The sequence below is a fragment of the Clarias gariepinus genome, chromosome 6, assembly GCF_024256425.1.
Source record: "Clarias gariepinus isolate MV-2021 ecotype Netherlands chromosome 6, CGAR_prim_01v2, whole genome shotgun sequence".
In the NCBI taxonomy this organism is placed as follows: domain Eukaryota; kingdom Metazoa; phylum Chordata; class Actinopteri; order Siluriformes; family Clariidae; genus Clarias; species Clarias gariepinus.
In genome coordinates this window covers 33,694,718-33,720,033 of record NC_071105.1, presented here as the reverse complement: position 1 = coordinate 33,720,033, position 25,316 = coordinate 33,694,718, and the positions used below count along the sequence as shown (strand labels likewise).

At 36.4% G+C, this 25,316-nt stretch overlaps 3 protein-coding genes across 3 annotated transcripts; all 3 read right to left on the bottom strand.

The window, feature by feature from the left end:
- Positions 1-5,996: 5,996 nt before the first annotated feature.
- Positions 5,997-8,032, bottom strand: LOC128527021 (forkhead box protein D1-like). The gene has a single exon (XM_053499287.1). The coding sequence runs from the start codon at positions 7,651-7,653 to the stop codon at positions 6,799-6,801; it is 855 nt and encodes a 284-aa protein (XP_053355262.1). The 5' UTR covers positions 7,654-8,032; the 3' UTR covers positions 5,997-6,798.
- A 4,422-nt stretch (positions 8,033-12,454) lies between these two features.
- zglp1 (zinc finger GATA like protein 1) lies at positions 12,455-18,793 on the bottom strand. Its single transcript, XM_053499329.1, has 5 exons — positions 18,734-18,793; positions 16,189-17,372; positions 15,691-15,800; positions 13,714-13,804; positions 12,455-13,085 (listed from the first exon to the last, which is right to left on the bottom strand). Exons 2-5 carry the CDS (start codon positions 17,355-17,357, stop codon positions 12,950-12,952), a joined length of 1,506 nt encoding a protein of 501 aa, XP_053355304.1. The 5' UTR covers positions 17,358-17,372; positions 18,734-18,793; the 3' UTR covers positions 12,455-12,949.
- Positions 18,794-20,350: 1,557 nt separating this feature from the next.
- On the bottom strand, positions 20,351-24,792 carry fdx2 (ferredoxin 2). Its single transcript, XM_053498918.1, has 5 exons — positions 24,538-24,792; positions 23,363-23,417; positions 22,974-23,080; positions 21,794-21,881; positions 20,351-21,422 (listed from the first exon to the last, which is right to left on the bottom strand). The coding sequence occupies exons 1-5, from the start codon at positions 24,710-24,712 to the stop codon at positions 21,266-21,268; spliced, it is 582 nt and encodes a 193-aa protein (XP_053354893.1). The 5' UTR covers positions 24,713-24,792; the 3' UTR covers positions 20,351-21,265.
- Between the last annotated feature and the right edge of the window lie 524 nt (positions 24,793-25,316).

Sequence of the window (25,316 nt, the reverse complement as noted above, 5' to 3'; positions counted from 1 at the left end):
CCTATTGATGGAAATGAGCATGTTGTAATATCACTTAGCCTGAACATTGTCATAATGTTGCCACATTAACCTTTTTGTCACCTTTTTATTGAGGGTTTCTTGGTTTCACAGTAATGAATAAAAAACATTATACAAAAACTATTTTAAAATTTATTGAATAAATCTAAATACTTAATATATATATATATATTATATATTATTTTATAATATATATATATATTATATATATATATATATATATATATATATATATATATATATATATATTATATACACTGTATGTTCTCTCATTTTAATAATTTTTATAGAATAAGTTATTAATGTTCACAAAAATTCTGTCAACTAAGTTGCTAACAGATCTCCATCCTGTTACTCAAAAATCATTTGTCTCAAGGCCAAGTGAACAGCAGCAAATGATGTCATTGTTTTCTGTGGCATACATTTTAAACACATTGTGGTAAGTGTTCTCTAATAAAATTAAATAAGAAAATGTCTACAATAGCTCCTTGCCATTAACTATATTACTTGACTGTCAATTAAAGTCAAGTAATACACTCATTTGTTATGTTATGGTTTACAGATCATTTATGATTAATTTTTAAAAAGAAATTTAAAGAAGTGGTCAGCGAGGCAAGTCCTAAAACTGAAATTATAAGAAACTGTTAACTATCTAGTAATGTACATAATCTAGGGTTATCGAGGTTTTCCTTCATACATAATTGCCGTTACCAGTTTACAGTGTAGAACAAAATTAATTTAATTTGTTACTGGTCACTTGGCGTTAGGACAAATCATTTTTAAGTTGCAGGACAAAGTTCTAACTTATTGGTGGGAGACAAACTAAGTAGAAAAAACATCCTTTTCCTTGAAAAAAGGTAAATTTTTAAGCTTCGCACCTATGTAGCACATATGTTACACTGATGGATTTTTTTTTTTTACTTTAACTACGATTTGTTCTATTGAAAACAAATCTTTTATTTCCTCAGGTGAAATGAGCCCCAAATTATAGAATGTCTCTAATAAATATCTGTTATTTTTTATGTACAATTTTAAAGAAAATGATTAACTGTCTTAATAAACTGGTAACTTAATGTATATTTCTGCATTATTAAGTGATTATTTATGCGCTACGTATCCTTGAACTAAACCCTCGCCATTTTCATTCCACATCGGCTTTTTGGAAGCATCTCAGGCAACGTTTGTATCTGAACTGTCAGGAGCGAATGTTCACAGATGTGGCAGAACAAACAGAAGAAGGGAAAAAATGAAAAACAGCATGGAACGCTTGTTCAACATGATCAGGAAGGCCTCGAGGGCAACGTCTGCTGGGAAACAGTCATGAAAAAGGCTAGAGTGTTTCATAGAGCTTGAGGATCTTAGAGATGCCTCAAATAGATCAGAAATTTACTCATGCCAATATGCAAAGAAATGGATGCTATCTAATGTTAGCTTCTCAATCTGTGTTGCTACTACATGGCTAATAATTGTGAAAAATGTGAAGTAGATTTATCCCAAAGTTAAAAAAAAAAACTAAAATGTAATAGATTGTTGCAAGCTGTGTAAATGGTGATATAGTCCACTTTGAATTACAATTTACAAACTGACCAATGATACTTCAATATAATATAAATATTTGACCACCAGTTTTACAGTATATAACTGAACTTGGTAACAGATAACATGTTCAACACGACAGGTTATATAATGAAGTTCTGCTAACAAAAAAAATGTGTGATAAATGGAAATTACTGTCTGACCACATACATTTGGTACTGTATAAATGGTAAAGAAACATAAATTTGATTCTTTGATTAACCATTTTCATTCAAATCAGGACAAAAAAATTTTAAGTCATGTGTATATTTTTTCTTCAGATTTCTGGTTAAATTTCATCTAAAATGTGTCTACTCATAAGTTGCATCATTATATGAAAATTAGCAAGATTTTAAGAATCTATCAACTTTACACAGTCATGTACATTACTATTCAAGTGCCTTGGGCCAAACCTCATTTCTTTATATTTTGCCCTAAGTACCTTAAGGTATTAAGCAGTGAGAAACAGGTGCAGATTATGGCAGATGATCAGATTCGTGATTTCTATAGTGGTGATGCTGAATGATTGGAGCAGACAAGAGGGGAAATGAGGTTTCTGTTGAAGTTGTCACATAAGCAACCAATTATTAAATATTATATAAACATTATATTTAGATTTTTAGTTAGCACAGTGGCCTCACACTTCTATGATTGTGGTTTTGATTCTCATTTTGGGTCCAGTTTCCTCCTACTGTCCAAATTTCCTGTAGTGTGTGTGTGCTTGTGCACCCTGTGATGAAGTGGCACCCTGTCAAAGGTGTACCTTGCCTATTTTGTTCCCATTTCATTCATTTATTTTACTTTAATTTAATGTAATTCATACATAATTATGTTATATATGGTATTTTCTTTAGAAACCTAATAAACCTTGCGAAATGTGAAAGAACATTAGGCCAAACTGTTTTCTTTTTCTGAATTATGAATATTTTCCAACCGTTTTTAAATAAAAAACACTGCCTGACCAAGAAAAAAAAAGACTTAATTCAGTCACCTTTAGCTTTGTTTACAGCACTTAGTTTATGTGTGAAAATGATCCCTCATGCTCTCAGAACCACTCTTTCACAATTTGAGTCCCTGTTCCATTAAGGAAGGAAAACTCTATTAATTTGATAACCTGCTCATTTAGTATGTTCCGGTCATCAGCTGATTTGATTTTATTGCCACATAACATTGCTAAGCCTAAACTTGACCAACTGAAGCAACCCCAGATCATTACATTGACTCCAGAGGCTTGTAGAGTGGCCACTATGCCTATATGCCATGATATATGGGTCTATCACTTCATGCATTTACCTTCTTACCCTGATGCTTCCATTGCTTTGGGTCAATCTGGACTCTTCCGACTACATCACCCTTTCTCATTGCTCCAATCTTTATTCTCCATAGCAAATTAAAAAAGTTTACTTTACTCACTAATAAGTGGTTTTCCTAAGGCCACACAGCTGTTTAGTCTCAATTCAGTGAGTTCTCATTACATTGTGTTAATATGGAAATGCTCTTTCTTTCACTGTTACACATAACTATGGTTTTTACTGGGATCGCCATTCATGTTGTTTTTTTTCCCGATCACATTATTTCGAAGTACAGTAGTTGATAATTTAGCAACATCCTTTCAGATTTTTAAGTGTTAAAGGTTTCTTAACCCAGTTCCACTAATTTCAAATTTCCTTAGTTGTTTTATTTGCTTGCTGAAGCCAGTAATCTGACCCTTCTGAAATAATAATAATAATAATAATAATAATATAATCTTTTTATTATGATAATATATTTATATATCAAAAGACTAGTTACTTTTTATTATTTGTTTAAATGTGTAATAAGACTAATCATAATTTGCATAAATCATAAGCAGTAGAGGGCAGTGAGTCATTGTGATATCTATTGTTTTTTATGACTCTAATATATAGACTTGAAGTGTCTTGCCTTAATCTTGCACTCAGATTGATATTCAGATTACTCATACTACTACACTGGGATTTTAGACACTATACAGTACTTACAATGATATAAATGGAGTGTTGAACAACCCTAGAGACTACAGCAGAAGGATAAATAATATTTTAACTGCATCATTCATCACAGTGGTGATGCCAATTCCCAACTTGCCCCCACACAGAGACTTTCGTGCCTGCAAAAGTCTACACAAATTAGTAAAACAGGATTTGTGTTTATATGCATATAAACACAAAATAATTCAGACACAGAGCAAGTGGAAAATGTGAACGAGGAAGAGGCAGAGAAAGCGAGATGGAAACCTCTTTCTGCCCAAAAGTGAATAACATTGTTTGTTTTGTCAGGTGCAAACTGACCCCATCGCTTCTCCATGCAAAATAAATCCACAAAAATCCATGCTCAAATCCATCATGGATTTTCCACTCAAATACAATCAGTACAGAGCAGATCTGAATGTGTGTGTTATTATTATTATTATTATTATTATATAATGGGTTGGGGTTGGTTTAAAAATGTGTATGGGATGAAACAAGCCAGACATGTGTATATTTTCCATTAAATATCTTCCAAAATCTGGAGATGTTCAGAATCTTCCCAGGAAATCTTTTTTAATCCCACATGTTTAGTAATGCATACAGGCTGATTACTCCCCCAAAAATTAATTAACAAAACAAAGAGACGAGGATCCTCTTTTATACACGAAAATCATGATCAAAACCTACACCACACAACAACTGCACACACATATGTATCTGATAACGGCAGTGAGTCAAACAAGGACCTGTGTGCATATGTTTCTCTTTCAGGACAGTTTTTTAAATGATGGGTGAGCTCTTCATTGAAAGAATTCTTACATACATCCCTAATATTCTACTTTTAATCTTTAATGTGAGGAATAAGTAATGTGGTGTGTGTTGGTTGGTGTTTAGGTGGGGGGTGGGGGTTGATCACAAGTGAAAAATAGAATTGCATGACCTAAATGGGCAAATAGATTAATCATATAAAATACATCAGCGTGCACTTTATGTAAAAAAAAAAAGAATAAAAACTATCAAATTATTTTTAAAACTAGAGACGGCACACTGGTGTAGTGGTTAGCACTGTTTCCTTGCACCTCAAGGGTTTGGGTTCAATTCTCGCCTCGGGTCTGTGTATGCGGTGTTTGCTTGTTCTCTTCCATGCTTGGTGGGTTTCCTCTCACAGTCCAAAGACGTGCAAGTAAAGTTGAATGACGTTCCCAAATTGCCTGTAGTGTATGTGAGCCCTGTGATGAACTGGCACCCCGTCCAGGGTGTACCCTGCCTCTATAAACACAATATAGGCTCCAGCCCACTGTATACATAATGAGATGATGATTTAATTATTGTAATTAAAATATTATTTTTAAAAACCATGTATCATGCTAAAGAACACATGAAATGAATGATACATGTCATACGAATTGTCTAAAAAAATTACATGACTCATATGAAGCTGGTGTGACTTTTCTGTCAGAGGCTTTAAACCCATAGCTATTACAGTCAGTTTACTTTTCACCTTTTTGTACTTGAAAGATTAATAAGGTGTTGTTATGAATTTAAGTGAGCTGTAAATTTACATCTAAGAAACTTGAGCAGAGATTTACAATTACCTTTTTATATTGCATAAACTACCTTATTTTACATTCCATTTGGCTAAAGTTTAAATAAAAATAAAGTAAGGCAGACAGTGCTTTGTTTAAGTAGCTGTGTTAACTTTAAGTAGTCCATTAAATATCAGACAAAAAACATTTATGTGACAACAATGTGTAATTATTATTACTGACATTTAAACTGAATTGAATATTATGGGGGTAAATATTATGTGGGGTACTTTATGACTCTTAATAATATGAACTTTTGAGTTCAAGACATCTTTAATTGTTGCTAGTTTTTCAGACCCAGCCTCTATTTGCCATAAATCCATGTTTATGCCATGGATATTTAATAATTTCCCACTAATCAAATCTAGTAATATAATTATCACAATGTACTAGTTGTTAATATGTGTGCCAATGGAAATAAATTAATTAAAGCAATATATGACATTGTATTTGAAGTAATTGAACGTATTCTAAGTTATGAACAAAAATACATTAAATGCTATGCTAATATAAATTAAACCTGCATTTGTTTTCCCTCTTGATGTATAAAACCTAATAATGCAAAGAATGCAAAGCTGTAAAAATCTGTATCATTATACAAGAACAACCATATAAGACCTGATATGCCCAATCAGTGCCCTTCTCAGATGTTTTTATTTCTACCTCTTTGTTCAGCCATAAACTTCAATTTAGCAAAATTAATATAAAAAAACAAATGAAGCTGTAGACCTTTATTTAAAAAAACACTGGTCATGTGTTAAAGTGTCTACATAGCTTAAATACTAATTCTGACTAAAAGTTTAAATACTAATAAATGTGGCAATAACACAAAGCATACGGCAATTTAAAAAAACGAAACAAAAGAAAAGAAATGCACACACATGATAAAACAACCACCGCATCCAAGTATAATTTAATTTTTCCCACCTGTACAGCAATGTAAACTATTAAAGTAAGAAAAAAAGATTACTGAATTAATTGTATTATTTAAAAAAAAAAGATGTTTAAAAATAAGTCCATGATGTTTAAAAATAAAACTGAATTGACCTTTCATGGATAATTTTACAGGTGTCGCTTTTGGTAATTTCGCGTTCCTGTATTATTATTATTATTATTATTATTATTTGTCCTCAGCTACATTAATGATGTTTGGAGGGGGGATACCATTTCTTATATTTTAAGTAACAAAATATATTACAGTGTAACGTCAGCAAATCGCTACAAAAGATTTATATCTTTTTTTAAGATGATATTCCAGTATAATTGAAAAAAAATGCGGATGAACTTGTGCTTCAACGTCTGTCGCAAAAAAAGATCAATAAACAAAGTACTGTCCATTTTTTTTAAGTAAAGAAAAACACTCCTGCTTTTTCGTTCTCTGGTGCTAGATCAGTTTGATATAAGAGAAAATTTCAGGAAAGCTAAGAAGAAACTCTTCTTGAAATTGTTTAAACAAAAATAATGTCAAAAGAAATAAAATAAAAAAGAAATTGCATGACTTCTTTGATAATTCCACAGATGTGGGGTTTCCACATTATATTATATAGCCTTTTTGTCAAATCATCATATCTATCATAGGCTAACACGGTGCTGTTTACTCTTGTTAGTTTTTTATAAGTTAGCAAAAGGTATTAGAGTGTGGCGTCACCGAATCGCTGTAACAGTTTGGTGGTGAGCGCGGTGTTGTGCAAAGCCTGCAGTTTGTGATATTCCTGCTGCAGAGTGTAAAAGCTCGGCGGGAGAGGCGGGAGAGCGGCCGCGGGTGCGAGCTGTGCGCCGGGGAAATGCGCGCGCGGGGAGGACTCCAGGGTGAGAGAGCGGGCAGGGTGCGGGAGGTAACCTTTCAGAAGAGTGGACAGGGCGGGTAACAGGCTGCCGACAGGTGAGACAAGAGCAGGAGGAGGTTGGGGAGGATGATGATGAGGAGGAGGTGAAGACTCGAGGTACAAATCTAAACCCGGGAGCGGTAAAGCCGAAGCGTAGGATCCGAGCGGGAATCCCGGAAGCGGCGTTTCCGCCTCCTTGGCGAAGCAGCGGTGCCGCTTGAAGCGCTTCCTGCGCCGCAGGAAACTCCCGTTCTCGAACATATCAGAGGACATGGGATCCAGGGTCCAGTAGTTGCCCTTTCCGGGATTGCCGGGCTCGCGTGGCATTTTCACGAAGCAGTCATTGAGCGACAGGTTGTGCCGGATGGAGTTCTGCCACGCGGGGAACTTCTCGCGGTAGTAGGCGAAGCGGCGGCTGATGAACTCGCAGATCTCGCTGAGCGTCAGGCGCTTGCGCGGGCTCTGCAGGATCGCCATGGTGATGAGCGCGATGTAGGAGTACGGCGGTTTCACGCACGCCACCCCGGATGCCCCGTCGCCTCGCGCCTTCTCCTTGATCATCCTGCCGTCACTCGACGGCGTTTGAACTTGAGCATCTTTATCCTGCTCTCCAACAACGTCGATGTCAGGCTCCTCCATGGAGCTTTCATCTAAAATCATAATCCCGCAATTAATTAAAAAAAAAAAGCTCACAAACTTATTTTACATCCGAGCTGCGGTCATGATCTCCTTATCCATGCAGCAGGAAAAAAAAAATCAAACGACTAAATTCAACAAAAACACACGTCGCTTTAATTCCCATCGAAGAACGAGTGCGCTCCGGTCGCGTCTTTCATGTTTCACAAACATAAATGTTTATTTTGATTGTGATAAAAATCACAAGAGGAGGGGCATTTCTCTTAGTCCTGTAGGTGAAAGCACTGAGTAAGAAAGGAAAACATCCTCAAGATTTTTCCCCTCATGTAACTCTATATCCATTAGTAGATGAGAAGGAGGTGATGTCATTTTTTTTTCTTCAGGAGAGACCAGACTTCATACCAAAAATAGGCCACACCATAACACTCAGGCAAACAGGATTTTAAAAGACAGATCACTTCTTTTACTATATATAAAATAGTAGAAAATATTTTTATACTATTTGCTTTTCAATATTAAACAAAAAACATGAAATTAGATGCAAAGCATAAGGTAATAATCCAAACCTTATTATTCACATATAAAGTTGTTTTTTGAACAAATGTAAACATTAAAAGGAACATGATTAAGAATATGTTTTAAAGGTCTGATGCAACAATTGGTTTGAACGAACAGTCCACAATAAACATTTCCTTTTTTCACTATTGCAAGATGTTTAAGTACTGTATAGTGTCTAAGTAAAATTGCATATGGTATGAAGTTTTTTTTTTAGAAGACACAAATTAGTTTTCAAACTGATTTCTGATATACAGTCGCCCAATCAGTTGCCTTTTAACTGCAGCTGCTCTCATATACAAGGCCCAGAACCCCCACTGAGAGATTCTTATCGTTCCCCTGTGGTAATTACATGCACTTACAGTACTACAGTAGGCTACATAATGCGTTTCATTAACGCAACATATTGAACACTTTAAAGAATTTATAAATTTGGGCAACCTCATATATACATCATGTTCCAGAACATTATTTACTTATTTTAACAATTTGTAGACAAATTAATTATTATAACATATTTTATTCTTATTCTGCTATATGATGTTCTTTGTGTTTTGATCAGCCAACCTGGTAAGTCAAAGAAACCCTTAGCAATTTGCCTGTATGATGGGTTTAGAGCCCATTATCACCTTGGTAAAGTAGGGTATAAAGTGTTGTATATGTTTTTACTTTACTGCACTCACATCTAAATTACATTTTTTGTCATTTTAACCCTTAATTGGGGGAAGAGCCTTATTTGTAGAAAATAGTTTTTTTTTGTGATGTTTATTATGGAAACACTATTATTCTATATGGGCAAAAAAACATATTTGGTAACTTCATTAATCTTGATTTTGGAGCATTTTTTTTTTTTAAATAATCACAAAAGTTAAATAAAAAATCTTGTAATTAAAAAAAATAAGTGTTTGATGCCCTATAATGCCATACAATAAGTGCACTATAAAAGGTTACACTTTTAAGCTGCTCTTATATAATATTTACAGTGGCACAGACAAAGGTTTTCACCTATTCCTTTTCTTTTAATATTTAGATTCTTCCTCACCAGACTCTTTCCATACATGTAAAAAAAAATACATTAAAGTTTTTCTCACCCTTTTGGGAATCAATAATATCTCCTAATTGGATTAATTACATGTATTTGTTTCTTAGTTTGGTAAACATAATAATGTTATTAGAAAATCCTTAAGGAAATATTTTCTTTAACATGTGCAAAAGTTTTTTTCACACAATTCCTGACTGTCTTTGTCTGGTAAAGACCTTTTTAAGGTTAAGGTTTTAAAACATCAAGTGGAATAGAAACAGACTTATCCATAAATGATTCATGAGTGTGTTTCCACAAGAAATTTGGTATTCATGAAAATTCAGAACAATATTTTATGCTTTCCTTATGCTCCTCATAAGGAGTCATAAGGACATTTTTATTACTTATATATCATTTAGCAGATAGCCTTATCTAAAAAGATTTTTATAATCTCTATTGAATTTTTTCCCCCTATTTCATTAGGACAAAAACTGAGAGTATCAATAAGAAAATTTTGTGGGAACCAATCATTTTATATTTTGATGTCAGAGATTTGCTTTGCATATGGTTGGTTATCACTTTTTGACCCTACATTGCATCATGACCCCTAGTTTAGGGGGGGGGGGTTAGTATGCAAGAAGTATGCACTAACATGTGATGCACTGAGCCAGGGGGAAAGCTTTAACTAAACAAATTGTTGACTAATGTATTTTCATGAGACATGAGATTTTCTACACTTCCGCAGAAAGTTGATCTTACATCAACAAATAGCAAGACACTTCCACCTAGTGTTGATGATGTGTACACACTGCTGAGAAAGAAGGAAGAATGTCACCTCTAATCTGATGCATTGTGACTGAATGGGCAAATCCCCACAAATACATTCCATACAAATACAAATCTTTTGGAAAGCCTTCTAAAAATAGAGGAAATAATTTTAATAGTAAGAGGGTACTGAATCTGGATTGTGATGCTTTAATATTATGCGTTGGCTAATGGTGTTCACAAACTTTTGACTACATAGGGTACTATTTGTAATGTTGGTTAAGCAGCTGATGGCTGAGCACCTTTGTCAAGGTTAACTCAATCAAAAATACATTCAAATGTAAATACTGCTAAAAAGTCTTCATTAAACAGATTCACATAGATTGATTAGAATATATGCGTAAAACCGACACACTTCAGTGTAGTGATAAAACTCTTAGCCACAATAAAACATTTGAGCATTTCAGTGTTGCAAACATTTTACAGAAGGCCATATGATCGTGAATAACGATCCAGGCTGGGGTGGCTCGGGGCCTGAACATTCGCTCCCATGAACATTCAGCGAGTGGAATGCCTGATCCTTTAAAAACACTGTATAACTTGTCACCAACTTGCTGAAGGGAACTGTACAGACAGATGAGTATTTTGGCCCTTGTCAGAGTCGATCATGTCCTTATGCCTATTTTTCCTGCTTCTAACACATCAACTTCAAAGACAAAATGCTCACTTGCGGCCTAATACACCCCACCCACCTCCAGACACCATTGTAATGAGATATTGTAACTGAAGCTACTGTGATGAGAGCCAAATTGTGATGGCTAGACGACAGGGTCAGAGCAACTCCAAAACAGCAGCTCTTGTGGGATGTCCCCGATCTGAAGTGGTCATGACCTACCAAAAGTGATCCAAGGAAGGAAAACTGGTGAACCGGCGACAGGGTGATGGGCTGCCAAGGCTTACTGATGTATGTGGGGAATGAAGGCTGGCTCATGTATTCCGATCTAATACAAGACATACTGTAGCTCAAATTGCTGGAGAGGTTAATCCTGTAGAAAGATGTCAGAACACACATCACATCACAGTTTCAGCGCTAAAAGGGGGGACCTACTTGATATTTGGTGGGTGGTCATAATGTTATGGCTGATCGGTGTATATTTCAAAGCATAAGCTAAACATTTCCATAATGACTGGCTTCAGTCTTAGCCCATGTAATGACATTTGCTTCAAATGTATTGCAAGTCATGAGACATAAGGAAACGATTTGCAGCTTCACAGTGATGTGGCCCTTGCTGACAGATAAAGAAAACCCTTCACAGCTAGGAACAAGAAAATAAGATGATCCAGCAAGTATTCCGCCGCTTTTAATGCACATTAAAGCTTTACACTTCCAGTGCGCTTCATCTGGTCCATATTCAGCTGTATGTTTCTAATAAACAAGTAAAGTCAGCTTCAGAGCGAAGTAAAATGATGGAAATTATGTCATGCTGGATTGAGATGTGTGCATTTGTTTTAAATAGTTAACAGACCTTTTGTGTCCTAAGAAAGTAAATATTACCTTAAGACCTTATTTTTGTCACCATATACCTAATATTATAGGAATTGGAGTTGGCATATACAACATCTATGCCATATCATATCATTTACATCGTCATGCGTATATTCAGCATGCATGCTACTCAGTTCGAATGTTTAAATTATATAAATTATTTTCTTCCCATTCTTTTTAGCCTTTTTTTTACTAAAGGTGAGGAATTACTGTAAATAAATTAATGTACCACTAGGTATGAAATATGATGAAGCTAAATTCTGAATAAAATTGTGCCAAGATTCATTGATGGGTAAAATATTGACTAGTAAATACCAATCGAATTATACATTTCTACATGATAGTATGGAGCAGTCTTAACTCACCCCCTGATTTCTTCATATTTTGCTTCAGAAGATCCATAATGTTTTGTATATTTAATGTCACCTTGAAGAGTTCTTGAGGCTTTTCAAATGACTTTTTGCCCCCCCATTTTTCAGTCCAGCCCCCCTGACCAGTTTTAGAGGAATGTTTTTTTGTTAGCATTAAAAAAAAAATAAATAAAATCTAAATTAAGTCATGAACCAGTGAGAAACAGCTGCAGATGACTAGGTCGGTGATGAGTATAATGAGTGGTTAGAACCTATGAAAGGGGGAAATGAGGTACAGTGGTTGTTTTCATATATATATATATATATATATATATATATAAAAAAAGTAAAATTAAATAGTATCTTTGGTGCATGACTTTTGAGGTTTGTGTGGATTTTGCATGTTCTGTCCATGCTCCTCCAGGGACAGGCCCCAGACCCCCGATGGCCCTGAACAATATAAATGCAAATGTACGAAAGAGTGCAACACAAAGAAATGAGGTGTGGCTCAAGACTCACAATACTGAAGAATATGAAAATGTGTGGTACACCTCATGTACCGACTGCAAAAAATAAAATACAAAATCCTCAAGTGTCAAACACCAAAATTTAATTTCCAAACAAATCCAACAAAGTTTACAGAAGAACTTCCTATGTAAAATTTTTATCACAGAAGCAAAAGAAAAAACAAAAGAATTTGTAAAGACAACAGGAACACGCATGCATGCAAGTCCTAAATAGGAGACACCACTACACAAACAACCAAGTGCAAAATATAACCACTTCTACAGGAATCACTTTCTTAGAAAGTTTGCATGTAGATATAAATAATTGTAAATTCTGGAAATGCCTAGTAAACCGTTTGTTAGGAGACCAAACCAACTGTGAATGGTCCATTGCTCACACACAATTGAGATTTTTTTTTTTTTTGAGTAACATAAAAAGTGACAAATATACGCAAGTATTTACAACATTAAGATAACTATTGCAGACATATTTTACAAACACACACAGACATTACCAGAACATTAAGTTTTTTTATAATTGTAAAGCTGATATGGGGCCGTTTACAGCTGAGAAATGCTACCAACCACCAGCACGTTTACTTTGTGAGGCGAGTTGGAGGAGATCTCCACACTTCAGACACTTGGAGTTGGAGCTGGCCTCTTTCCGAGGAATGTTCCAGCACTGTAGACAGCGCACACGGTACTTCTTATACCTGTCAAATTCAAACCAAGGTTTCCAATCATAACATAAAAAGCAAGGATTATTCTTGTTTTTCCTTTATCGGGCTAAAGTATAAATAGTTCCACTTGAATAAAAAAAAAATTAAATAATAATCCAAAGGCAGTTTGGAAAATGGTTGTTGGATTCACATATGCTTATTATGGCTGAATTCATTCTGGATATAAGCAGCTTGTCAAAACCTTTAAATTATAACTCCAATACTTTCCAACCTAATCCCCTTCTTACACATTGACTCATTCTGACAACTCCTCTTAGACTTCGGGTTAGCACACGCTTTCTCCGAGATGTGGAATTTCACCACATTTTTCCCCCTCAAATTGCCCATCACCACATGGTAGTTTAACACACAAAGAATCTTTAACCACACTCTTCCTTCCTCAGATGGCCATGATGCGTCACCCTGATTGACCGAAGTTCTGAGATTATGGTCAATTTAGCTCTATTGATGCCCTGGCCACAGATGGCTGTTGAGTCACAGTGATTGACTTCAAACAATACATAATACCAGACAGCCTACCTGTGAACCAAAAACATTTATAACAATACAGACACACACATACCACCCCATGTTCACAAGTACAGAGTGATAGCAATCCCACCTGATTCCACAGGCATTGCAGAGTGGCGTGCCATCTTCAGCATCTCGCCATAAAGGAGTCTTTCTAGTGCAGCAGGACGCACAGATCTTCTCTTAAAAAACAAAAAAAATTCACAGGAACAGAATAAACATTTGCATCTACTTAATCATTCCATTAATGTGTCAAATATTCACATCATAAATAAGAAATCTAAGCTTTTCTGGGTTAAATAAAAAAAATAAATAAAAATTGTTGCATTATTTACCACAGTCATCAATAAACTCTTCCCTGAAGGACACAAAAATCTATCAATGCAACAGTGTCAAGTCCTATTGCTTATATTCTTTCGTTGTACTGCTTTTAACATTAGCGAAATTCACTTCCTGTTTAGTAATCACAGAGCAAATCACAGATGAAAAAATCTTGTTTTAAAAACAACTTCAGCATATTAAAATTAACTTGAACCATTTCAGCACTGTTATTTCAGTGGTGAAGATATGACCTAAACCCAGCAAAAATATTCAGTTTAGCTTTTTTAAAAAAAATTAATATCTATTGGTGCAGGTGTTTGTTTACAATAAGCTTATTTTAAAGTAGATTATTAAATACGGCACATAATTGCCAATATCAGTTTTACTCAATATTTAGATTTAATCTATGGTGCAGGATAAACATTAGGCAGATACTGTAGCTAAGAACTGCAGAAGTCATTAAATTCTACATAGCCAGTTTAATATGATAATGTCCCAAAATTGGATTGACAAAACTCTAAGACTGGTTTTAAGTCATTCAAATGTATGAAACGTAAAACGAAAACTTTAAAAGAGCGGGTTCTGACCAATGTACAGACAAGCCTCCCTTTTATTTCTATAAAAGATAGTACCCTTTATTTTCCACTCAGACTTGTCATGTCCAAGCTTCAAGTCTTGTCCAAGCTACAAGTTCTACTGTTGAATCAGAGCTCCATCTGCTGTTGGAATAGGCTACTAATATGCAACATTTCTTAGAGGGGGATTCAAGTCAAATGGGGACTTTTGAAGACATTTCTAAGGTGAAACTGACAGGGGTGGCTGGGAGCCGAGCACAGTCGCTCCCCTAAAAGTTCAGAGTGAAATGCCTGTTCATTAAAGTAAACGAGGAAATAAAATAAAAATTAAATTGACGGATAACTTGTCAGCAACTTGTGGAAGAAACACATCTGTGGGAACTGTACACACAATTATTCAGGAACAGCACTTCAAGGCTTTTTTGCATGTTTGTGCCATTAAAGGAGTTTCTGAAAGGGGCTAGCGTATCAGACCGATCATGTCTATTGTGATGGTATCCAAGCACTAGAGAAACACTGGGATACAGAAAGTACATTACAGTAGCAGGGGATTATATAGAGAGGTAGCTTTTACTCCCACATCTGTGTTCGGGGCGGCACAGTGGTGTAGTGGTTAACACTGTCACCTTGCACCTCCAGCGTCCGAGTTCGATTCCAGGCCAGGCACGATTCGCATCTCTGTGTGCATGGAGTTTGCATGTTCTCAAAACATGCTTGGTGGGTTTCCTTCGGGTACGCCGGTTTTCTCCTTAAAGATATGTAGATTAGGCTAATTGGCATTCCCAAATTCCCTGTAGCATGTGAGTGTGTGTGCCCCGCAATGAATTGGCACCCTGTCCAGGGTGTACCACACCTCGTGCCCCAAGCCTCCTGGGATAGGCTCCAGGTTCCTGTGACACTGAATACAGGTTAAAGCGGTATAGAAGAGTGAGCTGTGTTCAGTTATTCTGCGCAATCAAAATTCCTCGGTTTGACTTGAACGCCCATTGTAACCACGCAATGTACATTAACTTCAATGCCTTCCTTATATAGACACTTGCAAACAGATGCAGTTTATACCCCACACATTGATAGAAATAAAAAAAAAAAGAAAAGAAAAGAAAAGAAAAGAAAAGAAAAGAAAAGAAAAAAAAAAAAAAAAAAACATACAGCCCTCTAACAGCAGTACTTACTGCACAGACTGGCTGAGTCACTCTCCTCTTCCGAGCTGCTGGTTCGCTGGGAATTCTGCACTGATCTGGACCTGCAGTTTCTATTACTTCTGCCACGCCTGCATATCTTGCTACAGGACAGACAGAAGAAGGAGTTCTCAAACAGGGACACAATGCAAACATGCATATGAGTATATTATACACATTTTAAATGAAAAGGTCAAATTTGTCCTATATTAAAGTGTCATCCATTATAATTGCATGACTAGGCAGCATAAACACTAATTTGTAAATGCAGAGAAAAAGTACAGCTACAGGAATATAAAAGCTTAAACTGAGCTCCATTAAGTCTGTAATTTATAAAATTACAATATCTAATGCAGCATTTAAGTCAAGTCCACACACATTTTGACAAGCATCTTTTCCTTTTTGTCCACACTCCACCTCAGTGGATTTAAAATGAAGCAATCAAGAAATCTGTGAGCTAGCTTTAATTTAATAGATTAACGAAGTGCTTGCCTATAGTTGGAGGTGATGACAAGGCGGCATTGGTCTGAGCTTTGATCAAGCTCCGCGTGCATTCTGAACGTTACTCCCTGAAGTCCTGGGTCCTGTAGGTCAGGGCTGCGCTCAGGGTGAGCCTGCTTCCTAGGTGTCCTCCTTCTGGTCTGGGCAGAGATGACTTTATGACTCTCTTCAGCCCCCTGCATCGTCTCATCTTCAAGGTTATTGTTCAAATCTGTTGTTGGCGGTGGCATTTCAGACACCAGTGCACTTTTACCTTCATTAAAAGAAAAGCAGGAGTCTTCATATTTTTCAGCAACCAGAGACGATGAAAAGTCAACAGAGCTTATTTCATGGCTATGTGAAGTCTCAGATATGGACGGTACACTATCCATTCCATTCACACCCTCACCAGACTGTACGGTGTGTTCACACGTTTCTACTTTTTTTGTCAAATCAAGTGGTAGCACTGATGTGTCAACCAGGAAGTAGTGACCAGTCCCATCATCATTCTTTACCGTGGAGGAATGCAGACCGTCCTCTGTGGTCTTGGAAATAAGCTCTGCCAAGTCCTCTCCAGCTTTTATTGTCGGACTTTCACCATCACCACTGGTGCTCTGAATGTGATCAACTGAATCAATAACATGAGGAATGGAGCAGAAAACTTTTGACTCCATGGCATAGTCCATTGTATCAGCTATTGGCAACATAATAGAAGTGGAAGCTGAAGGACACAAAGACCATTCTTGGGTGACATTGCTGTCTTCAGATTTAGTATCTTTAGCTTTGGGAGTTTGTGCATCTTCCTGTCCATTTATTGCACCAGAATGCAGCAGCCTCTCGCACTGGAGGTTTATGAGACTCATCACCTCCCATGGACTACTGCTGAACATAGAAAAGGCCCCTGTAAAGCTAGGCTGTGTTTTAACAGTTTGAACCTCCTGAACTATTTGGTTCAAGCTAGGCGAGTTGTGCGAAACGATCTTTTCTTTGGCGTCATAACGTTTTTCCACATCCAGACTGTGCGGCTTTGGTGGCGTTACAAGCTTGGTGGCTTCCTGAAGAAGGTACAAGATAGAAGATTGAGTCATGCAAAGGTCTTCAGGTTCCATGTTTTTGCTAGCAGTTCCTGAGGCTTTGGAGCAGCTTCTGAGGTCAGCTGGAGTGTTAATCTCTGAACTCATGCTTCCTTGGCTGTTCTGGGTCAAACATAATAAAGGTTATTAATAGCTATGGAAATCAAAGTTATGCTCTTTAGTGGAATGTAGGATTCATATCACAAAGTTGGGTAAAGGCTTTGAGCAGTATTTTAACTTCTACCATATTTCTAAAATGTACCATGAGTTTCATGTCATTCACTTAACTCTACCAATGGGAAGGAAGACTGAAGAAGTATTGACAGCTCATCTTATAAAAATAAAAAATAAAAATCATACTGCCTAAACTTTGTCATTTCAAGTTCATTTAAATTTTCTATATTAAACATCAATGCCTTCACCTCTGTAGGTCCTGGGGGGGTCTAGAGTTTATCCCTGGAGACTTGGGGCATGAGGTGAGGTCAATAAAATGCAGGACAAATACACTGTCTATTTTGAAACAATAATTAGCCTAATCTGTGTACTGTGGGAGGAAATTGTAGTAGTAGCCTGGGGAAACCCACAAGCACAGGGAGAACACAAACCAAAGGTGAGAATCCAACCCAGACACTGGAGGTGCAAGGCAACAGTGCTAACCATTACAACAAAAATGCTACAAATTATTAAACCTTAAGCTGTGTAATAACTTTGAAGTAAACATACTTATTTACATTACAGAAAGCTGATAAATGGGGTACCTAGAACAGGAAAAACAAACATTTACCACTTAAACAGTGTGTTGGCCAAAAGCCGGCTTTTATACATTACGCAAATATCAGTGACTTTTTTTTTTTTAAACCATTTTTGTTACTGAATGTAAACACATGAAACCTAACTTTGTATTGAACACCTGTTGATTGCATATTAGTAAAGGTTTGTACACTTATGAATTAATTGTACAAACAAACAAAGCTTTTACACAGAGAAACAGAGAATGATATACCACTCGGGGAAAATGTTGTACGGACTTAACATCCTTAAACGTCTTCAACTAAATGTGTGTACGCCTGCTAAATACAAATATAATCGTTTAATCACCTTCCTGCATTTAATCCATAAACAGAACATTCTCGATACTGCTGTTACATTGTAACCTTTCTGAGGCGATTCTTTGAACTGGTGCGCGCGCGCGCGCGCTCTCTCTCTCTCTCTCAAAATGTAGCCTCATCCAAAGGTATCAGCGTTAAATTCCACTCGCCCAGAAAAGTTTCTCAAAAGTTTCCAAAAGAAAATACAACTAGATAAAGAAATCTGACATCATGACGCCTGGTGATGCCTCACTACATTCATCCTGTCCGCAAACCCAATCAATCACAATTAAGCCCCCATCATTAAGTTACTCTTCAAAATAATAATAACAAACTGGTGTTACATATCTCTACATTGCTATCCAACAATATAAGACACTTTAGACTATATCTTACCTAATAAAACGTTGATGTTTTTTATATCCATGCAGCGTTTTCCAATAGATTTATATTTTTCAGGTTTACGGTCACGTCACGTGAGACTGACGCATCACGTGACAATCAGGTGTCCAGGTGTTGCTAGTTTGAGCCTTAGCTCATTAAAGCCAATTAAAGAAAAAGTTCGCTGGCTAACTTAACTATAAGTGATTATTACATATTCAGTAATTCATTGTCATTTTATTAATAGTAGCTTTCATAGGTAAACAAGGTATAGTTAAACAGTTCTTTTTACCCCCTTTATTTAACAGACAGCAGTAAAGCTTATGTCAGCTTATGGCCGCCATCTTTGAGCATCTAATACACTGCTTTATACACGGGTGAGCCATAACATTATGACCACCCGCTTAGTAATGAGTACGTGTTAAAACAACAATGCACTGTGTGTTCTGACTTCTTTATATAAGAGACCAACATTAACCATTTCAGCAGTTAGAGCTCTTATATTGGATCGGAGTAAATCGACCAGCCTTCGCACCCAGTGTACATCAGTGAGCCTTAGCTGCCCATAACCCCTTTTCTGGTTCACTGGGTTTCCTTCCTTGGACCACTTTTGGCAGGTCCTGACCACTGCAGACAGGGGACATCCCCAAGAGCTACAGGTTTGGAGCTTTGACCCAATCATCCAGCCATCGAATCTGGCCCTTGTCAAACTTCTAAAACTCACTTGGCAACTCTTTTTGTTTCCAACACATCAACTTGTGGGACAAAAGGTTCACTTGCTGCCTAATATACCCACTTGCTTTCAGGTGCGATTGACATGAAATATTGTAACTGTAGCTTCTGTGAGAAGAGCCAAATTGTGACAACTGGACAGGAAGGTAGTGGCATGGAAGACATAAAATGTAATTATCAGATAAACAAGAAGGAGAGTAGAATTAACAAATTTACTGTTAATATAAAAAAAACTCTTACAACTTCAACAAGTGTGGAAACTTTACACTGGATTGAATTTTTTTTTTCTCCTTAGCCAAGATAAGACATTTCTGATGTTGTCTCTCATCCAAAAGTGCCTTAATAAGCAACAGTTGTAGCCTATTATCTGATTATGCACTTTATTCATCCCTGTGAATCTCTCCCAAAGTTCTTGATTTGGCTTTGCTTTACCATCTTCTTAAGGCTGCGGTCATTCTTTGTTGCCCTTGCACATTTTACTGTAAAATACAGCACTCTAAAAACAGTCAGCCCTTTCAGCAATGACTTTCTGTGGGTTGTCCTCCTTGTGGATGTAGTCGATGATCATCTATTATACAACTTTTAAATCAGCAGTCTTCTCCATGCATGTACTGAACTAGGCTGAGAGATACACTGTATTTATATTGTATGGACAAAAATTTAAGATACTGGATTTTTGATTTTCATGAGCTATTGTAAGCGAAAACAGAACACTTGTAATTTCACTTTACATGCGATGAATCTAGATTGAGTTTCATTTCTTAAATTATGACAAAAATATTCACTTTTACAATAATAAAATTTATCAAGATGCATTATATTTATATTACACAATGACCAGGGTGTAAGTTCTTTAACCTGCATCTTGTCGATAAATGTATGTCGATAAATAACACAGCATTTTAAACTCTGAATGTGTTCGATTTATTTATTTGACAGACAGCATTATGGAAAGACACAAATCAGCTGCTTTCTTCAACGGTTTGGTGGGTTCACTTATGGTCAGAGTGGGGTTCTATGTTAGAAATGTGTGTGAGATTATACGTCTTAAAGCAAAAATTTGTATATTATTAGCTTAAAACCTGTAAATGGGTAAAATGATGGCTCTTATAATACTACCCAAGGCATAAATTCCATTAGTGTGCGTATACTCCTGACAATCTGAGAGAATTAAATCAGTTGTATGGCAGCTGGCTTTCCAGAAATGTCTTGACTAGACTAACATACATAGACAGATTAAACACCTGTTAACTGTCATTTTTGGAAAGCAGTGTAACCAAACAGCACTGTAATTTCAAACTTTTTCGTCCTTGATCCTTAACAGACACATGTAAACAAATTCAACAATTAGCATTAAAAATAAAACCTGCTAAAAAAATAATTGAATGCCAGAATAACGTTTCTATTTCACTTTTACACAGGATGTATAAGTAAATATAAAAATTGTGCGTCTGACTCATGTGCGCAACACAAAAGGTCAACTTCATTATCTTTGGAAATTTTAGAACACTAACTCTGAGTTGATCCTAAAACTTCCCGTTCAAGCCGTTCGACCATCCAGCTTAACAGTTTCAAAAGGCATTTCTATGTCCCTGAACCTAAAAGGACCAAGTGCTTTTTTTGATCCAGATGTTGTGCGTTTCTGAAACACCCATTCTGTGTGTGTAGATTCTTTGGACACACTTGAAAAGAGAAAAATCAGGCTGATGGTAGGTTCACCAAACTGCTCTTCAGTCTTTTAAACATGAGACACACTGTGGTCTTGAGAAAAGACGTCTCCCATGTTTGCTTGGCCTTTACTGCAGTCTACTTTTCTCACTGAGGTTTGGGGATGTGACCATCAACATAGAAGTTCCGTGTAACCTTAGGTAATGTCAGCTCAATCCCATCTAGTTCAGGAGTTAAAATGATCTGGCAACCAAGACGAGAGTTTTCCTGCAGCATAGGGGCCAAATCCAGCATGTCATCCTCCCTTTAAAGGATAAAATAAGTTACAAAGGCATGAGATGTGTAGCACATGCACAGGAAAAATGGTCTACACCATGATTTCCTTAACTTACAAGAAAAAGAGAAGTCTATTAAACCCAATGCCAATAGTTGATGAAAGCTTACTGTATCTGACTATATCTTTGATAAGGACTGGCTCATTATATCAACACACTGACTCCAGTTGACATTTGTAAGACCCACAAAGTGCCGTTATGTAGATATACTTGATAAAACAAATGCGGGTAAAAGGAGGGTGACGAATAAAAGCACAAGTGATTTTTATATAAGAAATGTATTTTAACAAAATAAAATAAATTAAAGCAGGTTCTATTATGACAATGTACTGAACATTACCTTTCTTCAGGCTCAGGTAGCTTGTCGAAGTACTCATGATTTACATAAACATGGCATGTGGAGCAAGCCAGTGATGCCTCACAGGCCCCTGAAAAAGAAGGATTATTTCATAATTATCCACAAACTCAAAAAGCTATTTAAGGCAGCAACTTTGACCTTGGCTGAAAAACCTAACACACAATCTTAAAACACAGCTTGATTTATTGAATACACAATCCATAGCGCATACATCTCTCATGAGGGAATAATTGTGTATGAACATAAACAATGGGCATTCAAGTCAACTTGAACTGGAACTTCATGAGTGAAATTCGTGATACGAAAGAGACGTACCCGTCTCTGGGTACTGTACTCACAATCATTCACAAACACTAATAATTTTCTGAAGCTTGTGTTGAGCAGATCAAAAAGGCAAAGAGAGAGAAAGAAGGACTTTCTCTTATTGGCGAATGTTTTGAAGTTATAAGATAATTTCTTTAAAGATTTTCTTATTGAGATAATTCATTTGGAAATTTGCTAACACATACAGTAATTTGAGATTTTTTGTACTTTTTTGGAGGGGGGTGGAAAGAGATTTAGAAATTATAGTTTGTATCAGTCCTGCTTGCAGTGAGGTGAGGGTCTATTTGCTACACAAAGTTTGTCCACTAGATGTCAGCACAATGAGCTTTTAAATGATGCTTTTCGCTGGAAGCCTCTACAACTAAAATTATGCTTCATCTCATCAACTTTTGCACAATATACGAAATCAGCGGGTACATTATTCAAAATCAGTCCCGCTTACAGTCTTGACCCTGCTCCAAACCATTTCCCAGTAGTTCCTAAAAGACCAGGGTTTTAGACATGAAGCATGCAGTCTGACCATGTCTCTGGCGTACTGACAAAACTTTCTACCTTGATGGTATCCAGACACTAGTGAAACATTAAAATAAGTGCATTTATGTCGCGGGGGAATAATACAGAATTAAAGGTAGTTTTTACTCTCTTAAATGGGTTCTGGTAATCTGCACAATCAAAAGTCCCGGTTTGACTTAAATGCCCCTTAAAAAAAAAAAAAAGAACTAAAGCAAAACCTATTGTTTGTATTAACTCTACAGTAGCTTTGATATTGATTTTATAATGTTCCATGTCAGAATGAAATCCAAAGCAATGGAAATGTTCTAAATGTTAGAAAATTCACCTTCGAGTTCGATGCCATGTCTGCGTGCTAGATAGAGAACATTGTCTCCAACTTTTGCCTTCACCGGTGTGCTCCGTCCAGCTCGGTCAATAAACACCACATTAACACTGCGACAGAAAGCTTTTAGTTTAGTAACATTGTAATTATAAATAACATCTAGAAATTGCACCTATTGTAATTGTAAGAATTAATAATTGATATAATATGGACAAAATAATACATCGCTACATATATTGAAATAGTGTATTGACATTGCTACGGTCTGGGGCCAATGGAATATTTTTACACTAAAATTAAGTTAAGATTAACACATGCATTAAACAATTATCCCAGGAATTCATTCATAAAATACATTGAAATTAATTAAAGGAAAAGATGAGGAGACGCACACATTCTCGTCCGGATCTTCTATCGGCGATCCGCCCTCCTCGCTCTGGTGCCGATCTGAAATAATAAACCACGACGTAAAATAGGCCAGGACAATACATTTTTCCACTGTACATAATATGTATTGGCTACAAGATCATTAATATTAATACATAATCAATATAATATGACATTTCTTTGTACATTCTAAATATTTTGTGCAAGAGCTTATATAATACTATCCTAAGTCATGTAAATGAATCTTTGGGTACAGATGTTACTGCATGAAATAGTTTACAAAACATGTTGAAGTGTATTAATTTACTTAAAAACTTAAGAGCTGGTCAAGCACAATTGATTTTCCTGCTCAAAAAAATAAATAAATAAATAACCTTAAGCAACGATTCTCTACCAGAAAATAACATGATGCTTTCATTAGGTGAGAAAAGTGACCTTGACCATGCGGGTATTTAAAAGCTATTTACAAGTGTTTCAGCAGCATTATAGTCTCTAAAACAGTCTGTGGCAGTGAAGCTGGAGCTCAGTTTCTAGACAAAGCCTTGTGTTTACCCCTTATGTCAGTGTCCTCACATGTAGTCAAGTGACAAACAGGATATGGACACAAGGTCAAGTGGAGAAAAATAAACTGCTCTTTAGAGATGTCAAGGGTTACCCTTAGCTGTAGGGAAAGGAGATTGATAAAAGTAGACCTGTAAGCTGAGGAGGTTTGGCCAACAGGAGAGAGACCTGGGGATAAACTCAGGGTTTAGAAAGGTCATATCTTAATGCTGGCTTAGGAATGCCTGGGGATCCCTCAGGAGGAGGTGGAAACAGACTGGAATGACCTTCTCTGCCTGTTGCTATTCCAAACCACACAAGGAAAACCAGTAGAAATAAATAAACATTGATTAAATGAATAAATTTAAGCTTGGATAGAAAGATGAAAGGATGGCAGTACAGTTTAGTAACATGTCTACAGCCATACATCCCATATGGATATATTACACAGCCCTGCTAAAACCACGTTTCACCACTGTCAGGAAATGTTTTTTTTTTTTTTTTTTTTTTAAGTCTACAGTAAGCTTATAGAGGTTTTGATCTTCTTTAACATACCCCCCATGTGATAACACACGCACGTGCATCTCGCTCGTGCTTCTTAATAACTGAAGCTTTCTCCAAAGCAGCTCATTTCACTCACTTATTGAAGTCTGTAAGTGCCGGCTCGGCGCCGAGAAACGGCGACTCGATTTTGATATCGTGGCTCCGTGGTCCCTGTTCAACCGGTTGAACGGACAAACTCGACACTGCGGTGCAACTTTAGCCAAGCCTAAAGTCAGCCCGACGCTCACCCGGACTGCAGCGGCCGCCGCCATGACAGTTTGGTCACGTGAATCATCTTTGTTTTTCTTCGCTTGTGAGTTATGCCGGTGTTTGTCGCCGTCTCGTGGCCACAACTGTCAAACCAGGAGCTTAAACGTCGCAAATGGCGCCATAAAATAGAAGAAATTCTCTCTCTCATAGTTACGACTTACTAACTCATAATTATGATGTTATCTTATATCATGATTGTAACATCTCTCACAATTATGACGTAACAGCATATAAATACATTGTTACCTTTGTTTTTGTGCAGGGGTAAAACCATACTTATACTATGTAAAATGATCACTGTTTTACAAATTAGCACCAACTGGGACTGCCAGCCAACATGGCAGCAGAAATGGCACAGTGGTATAGTGGTTAGCACTAATGTCTTGCACATTCAGCAGATGTGGTTTACTAGCCTGATGTTTCTGTTTGTGTTTCAGATTTACACTGAACAGACTTTTAGGATTATTTCTACAATTCATTTAGTTATCGAATGGAAAAATGCTAAGTATATTAGCTTTATGATAAACATTACATTTATAAAAATGGAAAATTATTATTATTATTAGAAACAGTAGTAGTGGTATTGAAGATTGACTACTGATTTAC